Source organism: Bidens hawaiensis, unplaced genomic scaffold (assembly GCF_021521415.1).
Source record: "Bidens hawaiensis isolate Kalapana, Puna unplaced genomic scaffold, B.hawaiensis_p1.1 tig00024619_1, whole genome shotgun sequence".
Classification (NCBI taxonomy): domain Eukaryota; kingdom Viridiplantae; phylum Streptophyta; class Magnoliopsida; order Asterales; family Asteraceae; genus Bidens; species Bidens hawaiensis.
Genome location: NW_027493886.1, coordinates 366,609 through 373,164, shown reverse-complemented (window position 1 = coordinate 373,164; position 6,556 = coordinate 366,609). Strand labels below are relative to the sequence as shown.

Here is a 6,556-nt window from a genome sequence, read left to right as displayed (position 1 = left end):
AGAAAATATACTCTCTTAAACTAATAATTGGAAATCGGATAAGATTAGAGATGGTTGGTAAATGTCATAATCAACGGATTTTCTTAAATGAATAGACATTGAATAGAAAGAATTACAGAAATTGTCTTTTATCTTTCACCCAAATTTCATTCGTGGTTTCTGATCTTTAAAATTGATCTTTTTTGTCCTTTACGTTTCAAAATCTTTCAGCGTTTGTCCTTTTCACCTAACCTAGTTAAAACTCCTTGTTAAGTCAGATCATATGCCTTGCACATGAGGACAAATTAATCATTTTACCTGTTAAATTAAAAAAATGTTTTAATAAATAAAAAACAATAAAAAAACTAAAAATATATATTTAATTCCACTCTCTCTCCTTCTTCTTCTTCCTCATCCTCCTCCTCCTCCTCCACTACCAATCTCCGGCAGCCACCACCACCGCCGTTTTCTCCGACATAACCCAACCTTCCAGTACCACCGTCCAACTCCACCCACCTCCAGTAGCCACCATCTCACCCCTTCCGGTGACCCACCGCATCCTTCAACGACTGTGACTGTCGTAAACCAATACAAATCCACAAACAAAAACAAAAGATTAAATCTTTAACAAAACCCAAAATCTGTAAGCAGTATATGGTGGTAAATTCATCACTGCTGATTGAAACAGTACAAAATCAAGATCATAGCTTGAAAATGGTGAATCGGTTGAATCCGTTGAATCGAAGTGTAATAAACAAATCTAAGACTGACTCATTTCGTTTAAAGCAAAACCCATGAATCTTAGCAAATTTGCATAAACAATTACCTGGTTTTCAAAATTTTCAATGTGTGTGTGGAGACAACATTATCCGATATTTGAGGGAGACTGATGAAGATGTGTGTCAATGGTAGGGTGAGGGTGGGTGATGACAGATGGTAGGTAGAGGAACTGACTGAGACGAGGCCGTCGGAAATGGAGTGATCGGCCACCACGAGTATTTAGGGTTTGCAGTTCACACATCGGCTTAGTTAGTGGAGGCGGATGGCTGCGGCGGTAGGAGGTGGCGATCAGTAACAAGAGGCGGTGGTTGTTTGGTAAATTTGTATCAATCAAATTTAAGGTTTTTCCTAGATCTAGTGCAAAAAATAGTTTCTGTGAGTCGGATTTGGGTGTCGATCTCGTCGGAGATGAACGACCTCCTCCCAACTCGTTGCCGGAGATGAAGATGAAGGTGCCAATGGGTGGTGCTGTTGGAGGTTCACCGGCGGCGGTTCACAGTTGCTCGTCGGAGGTTCACCGGTGCTCATCGGAGGTGGTGGTGGTGGTCGGTGGGAGTGGAGGTGGAGGTGGAGGTGGAGGTGGTTTTCTTTGTCGGAGAAGACGGTGGTGGTCGTGGCTGCCGAAGATTGTTAGTAGAAGAGGAGGAGGAGGATGAGGAAGAAAAAGAAGGAGGAGGGAGAAAGAATTTAAATATATATTTTTATTTTATTGTTTTCTTTATTTATTAAAACATTTTTTTAATTTAATAGGTAAATTGACCAATTTGCCTTCATTTGTAAGGCACATGACTTAACTTAACGAAGATTTTTAACTGAGTTAGGTGAAAAAGACAAACACTAAAGGATTTTGAAACGTAAAGGACAAAAAAGATCAATTTTGAAGATCAGTGACCACGAGTGAAATTTGTTGTGAAAGATAAAAGACAATTTATGTAATTCTGTCTATTCAATATATTTATAAATATAGTGTAATTAAACAAATTATTATAAGGGAATGAAAAAAAGAGGTGTTTGGTTGATCAGTGTAATAGAATCAACCATTATATAGTGTGTTACGTCAGAGAATTCTGATCTTGTGGTGACACAATAACTGTCAAGTGACAGTCGATGGTATGGTTTTCCCAAAAAACACCTAAGCTAAACTCTAAAATTAGCGTGGGCTCAATTAAAACAAAATAGTCTAGCTAGAATGAGACAACCAACTCTAATTTAAAAGGTGGGTTGACCTTAAAAAAAGACTGTTTGTTTTAGCACTTTAGTTAATATATTATTATTTAACTCTAGTTATTATATTATTATTTAGTAACAATTCTACAAGTACACGTACAAGCAGACAAGCAGTACAATGTAGTGAAATGGTGACAGTACAGTTAGTACATTGCGTATCATCGTGCCTACAAAAAACATCCGAACCATCAAACATTAAACAGAATCAAACAGTTGGAAGGTGGTTTTGTTCTTCGGGACTATTGCTTCTTCTTCAGGTAACTAGTATTTTTATTTGTGATAACTTTATTGATATTGCTTCATTACAGGAAGATTAAATAATATAATTTTTGATTTGCGGATCATGACAATGAACAGGTTTGTTGCTGGCATAATCATGTTGTTACTGCTTCATCATTTTTGTAACAAAACTTTTTGTCTATTATGATCTATTGATATTGATTTATGACTGCCAAATATTGATTAAACTAGGTGGTCATGGTTTGGTTTGGTTTGGTTTAAGTTTAAAACTGGACACTTTAAGTTCTAAACAATTTTGAAGTAGAAAAGTACATTATTAACTCAAAGAGTTATATATACTTAGAAGCATTAAATCCATCTTGTGTTTTTGTGAAGTTGTTGCTTGTTTACGCGCTTATAAAACTTAACTTGATTCTGAAAACAATCATGAGCAGAGTATTCCTGATGGGGGATTATGCAGAAACGATACCCAGATATTCGTGTTTTGATTGGCTAATGAATGTTGATCATCTTATGTGATGCTTTCTTTGCACGTTTGGGACATTTGAAGTGATCAAACTTACATGAATCTTAGTAATAAGTGTTGACTTTTATTAGTCAAACTGGTTGTGGTATTTCCATAACCAGACCAGTTTAGTCTCCGGCTCTGTTCAAACTTTTAAGAAACCGGTCTCGAATAGCTCACGAGTGACTCGACTCGTTCACTCCCGATATTCCGAGTCTGATCATTATTATTTGTGCATATTTAAATTTATTCTTGCATGATTTCCAGCACAAACCGAAACAAACTATTTGATTTGGTTTGGTTTCAATTGTCAACGGCTTGACTTTAGTTTACAATAACAAAAGACCATTACTAACAGTTGGGCATAAAACCCGTCCAAATCTGACCATGCAGACCCCTAATTTAGACCATGTTTGACTCTTTTTTTTGGTCAGATTCACATGTTAACTGGCTGCGAATCGTTTGTTTTTTTGTAGGTGAGAACTGTAAGATGGGTATGGAACAGGAATCAGAGTGGAATGCAGCACAAAGTATCAAAATAAGCGAAGATCTCGTGGCTGCAGCTAAGCTTCAGCTCCAGTTTCTTGCTGCTGTAGACAGAAACCGGTGGCTTTATGAAGACCAGACCTTGCAAACAGCCATCTACAGGTACGATTCTCATAGGCTCACAACCACAACTCACCTTCTTTCTATTTTCTTTATGCGCGCGCATGAAATTGTTTAATCGTTTTCAGGTACAACTCTTGCTGGCTCCCCTTGCTTGCTAAACACTCCGAGTCTCGGGTCACAAACGGGCCTTTGGTCGTCCCTCTTGATTGTGAATGGGTTTGGCATTGTCACAGGCTCAATCCGGTAGGTTCCACAACTGAAATCTTGTTTCAAAATTCGTGTTTTGATCATTTAATGAACCGTGTTCTTGCGTTCCTTTTTCAGGTAAGATACAAATCCGACTGTGAAGAATTTTATGGAAGAATACTTGATAACTGTAATGTTGCATCCTTGGTTCAAAAAATCTCAACAAAAGAAACAGAAGATATATGGAACAGCATGTATCCCAACGAGCCCTATAACATCAACCTGACACTTTCCAATAAATTTTCAAAAAACATTGACGGGTCTGCAAACCATACCAAATACAACCTGCTTTTAGCTATTAAAAGACAAATCCCATTCTTTTACCAGGTAACCTTAAAACCAATAGTTCACATCTTCACAATTTAGGCAAGTTTTTATAATTTGAACCGTGCTCGGTGTGACAGGTGTCGAGATCCCACATGAACACTAACCAGTACCTTGAAGCAGCTGTAGCAAGATACAAAGGCTTTCTGCATTTGATCAAGAGAAACAAAGAGCGATCGATAACATGTTTTTGTGTTCCAACTTACGATATTGATCTAATCTGGCACACACACCAGTTACATCCTGCTTCATACTGCAAGGACTTGATGGAATCACTTGGGAAGATTCTAGAACATGATGACACGGACCAAAACCGAGGCAAAGGTCAAAAGCTAGATGTTGGATTTTCTAAAACTATCAAGCAATGGGAGGAGTTATTCGGATTAAGGTATTGGAAAGCAGGAGCAATGTATAGAGGTAACACACCTTCTCCTCTCGCCGCCACTCCTTTCGTACCAAAACTCACGGGCAAATTGGTTACTTCATATAATAATAAGTTTCAGAAGCTAATCAATCTTCCCAAAACAAACGTCACTGAGGTTGTTTTGGAGATTGTAGAAGTCGAAAACTTACCAGAAACCTTCAAGAAAAAGGTTTCTGTGCTTTTTAGCAAGGGACAACCTGATGGAAGCTTTGATGTTAAGAGGAAGATTAATATCCAATCTGAATTTGGTAAAAAGCAGGTTGCTACATTCCAGTGTGAACCGACTGGAAATCTTGTCTTTGAACTTGTTTTTGATTCAGTCAAAACGTTAGGCTGCTGTTGTATCTCTTTATATGACTTGGTTTCTAACCTCTCTGTGGAAAAGTGGTTGGATTTGGTTCCGAGTTCTGGTACTGTAAGTTGTGATCCGGTTCGTTTAAGAGTTGCAGCCTCGTGTACCGTGCCAATGCCAGCACCGCGTGTGGTTAAGATAGCCCATGCTTCAAAAGGCTTGGCACAGGTTGCAGGTGGAAATGGGAATGAAATCATTGGCCTTCAAATGAGGTTTATCTTTGTTTTCTTGACCAATTTTTTCAAAAACTTTGAATTTGAGTAATGTTTTAAGTTATTTCAATTGGTTCTTTGTTACACAGAGAGATGAAAGGAACGAAAGAGCTCGTTGGCATCACAAAAGACGACGAAACTGTTCTTGGACAGTTGACTGGGTCAGAGTGGTCTTTGATGGATTCTTTATGGACCCTTGAGGCTCAGAAGATGCTGCTCACCGGGCCTCAAACGGTTAATAAACTTCATTTGTATTCATGAAAAGATTCACAATATGTTACTAATGACTCGTTGGTGATTTTATTTTAGGTTAAACTGGTTCCTGGAAGAAAGTTGGATTATGAACTGAAGCACTGTCAAAGGCGAACACATACGCATAGTTTCATGACAGCGGTTGAGTTCTCTGCAGAGTACCCATATGGAAGAGCAGTAGCATTGCTTGATGTTAAATCTGGTGCTTTGGTGGTAAAAGTTTGTTTAAAAGTTTTTACCTATCGATTTACCCGTATGTTTTAACTGTTATTTCTTTGTTTTGACAGGTACAAGAAGCATGGTTTGTGTTACCAGGAATCATGTTGACTTTCATAATGTTTAACATTTTGAGAAAGGAAGGAAATGATGGTGAAAGTTTAAAGGAGATGGAATTTATGGCTGAGAAAATTGTATTTGATGCTGAAATTGCTAAAGACATATTAGCAAGTGGCGGCTGTGGTAGTGGATGTGGCGGTGGCTGTGGAAATATGGTCAACAGTGGTGGCTGTGGTAGTGGATGTGGCGGCGGGTGTGGTAATATGGTCAACAGTGGCGGCTGTGGTAGTGGATGTGGCAGCGGTTGTGGAGGTGGTTGTGGGAATATGGTCAACAGTGGTGGCTGTGGTAGTGGATGTGGAGGCGGATGTGGGAACATGGTCAACAGTGGTGGCTGCGGCAGTGGATGTGGTGGTGGTTGTGGGAATATGGTGAATAGTGGAGGCTGTTGTGGCGGTTGTGGTGGTGGTGGTGGTTGTGGCGGATGTGGAGGCGGCTGCGGGAGTGTGATGAAAAGTGGTTGTGTTGAAAATAGTCCCTGCAATGATGAACAACCAATGCAAGTGGCAGCTCATGCATAAACAATCTGGTTATTGTGTAAATTTGTCTGTTTGCAAATAATTGATGTAATGCATCAAAGTATAAATAACTTTGCATTGTTGTGCAAAGAATGGTTTTAAAAAAAGCTTGTTTGTAAAAGTTAATTAAGTTGTATGTTCCTCTCCTTGCAAGAGTTTTTGTGAAGCATTTTCACTAGCACCTGGTGCACCTTGAATTTGAAATCGGTGTTTCAGATTTCTATAATGAGGTATGGATTTAAGCCCATATAAAATGGTCTACATGGAAACGGCTCTTCTGCTCATAAACAAAATGTTTCATATCCATTTGGAAATTATTGCTTCCAGTGAGCTATTTGTATCTATATGTATCATTTTGGCCAAATTTTAATTAAATTTCTGGTGCCGATATAAAGTGTATTCCTGATAGTTTATATTTTGGAAATTTAATTTTAATTAAATAATCTAAGGTATAACTCACCCATAATAATATATAGTGACTATTTAACCATTAACAATCATGACTTTCACTTTTGTCATGAAAGGGAATCTCACTCACATAACCACAATAGA

At 38.3% G+C, this 6,556-nt stretch overlaps 1 protein-coding gene across 1 annotated transcript; it reads left to right on the top strand.

Annotated features, from left to right (window-relative positions):
- Positions 1-2,190: 2,190 nt before the first annotated feature.
- LOC143569585 (glycine-rich domain-containing protein 1-like) lies at positions 2,191-6,096 on the top strand. The gene is made up of 8 exons (XM_077055460.1): positions 2,191-2,238; positions 3,206-3,379; positions 3,466-3,583; positions 3,665-3,913; positions 3,991-4,898; positions 4,988-5,132; positions 5,208-5,363; positions 5,438-6,096. Exons 2-8 carry the CDS (start codon positions 3,222-3,224, stop codon positions 6,005-6,007), a joined length of 2,304 nt encoding a protein of 767 aa, XP_076911575.1. The 5' UTR covers positions 2,191-2,238; positions 3,206-3,221; the 3' UTR covers positions 6,008-6,096.
- Positions 6,097-6,556: the final 460 nt, after the last annotated feature.

What these genes read in the sequence shown, in the direction of transcription:
- LOC143569585 (XM_077055460.1), top strand. Translation starts at nt 3,222, where the DNA reads ATGGGTATGGAACAGGAATCAGAGTGGAATGCAGCACAAAGTATCAAA. An exon ending in AAATCCCATTCTTTTACCAG is followed by an intron (nt 3,914 to 3,990) that starts GTAACCTTAAAA and finishes TCGGTGTGACAG; the next exon opens with GTGTCGAGATCCCACATGAA. An exon ending in ATCATTGGCCTTCAAATGAG is followed by an intron (nt 4,899 to 4,987) that starts GTTTATCTTTGT and finishes TTTGTTACACAG; the next exon opens with AGAGATGAAAGGAACGAAAG.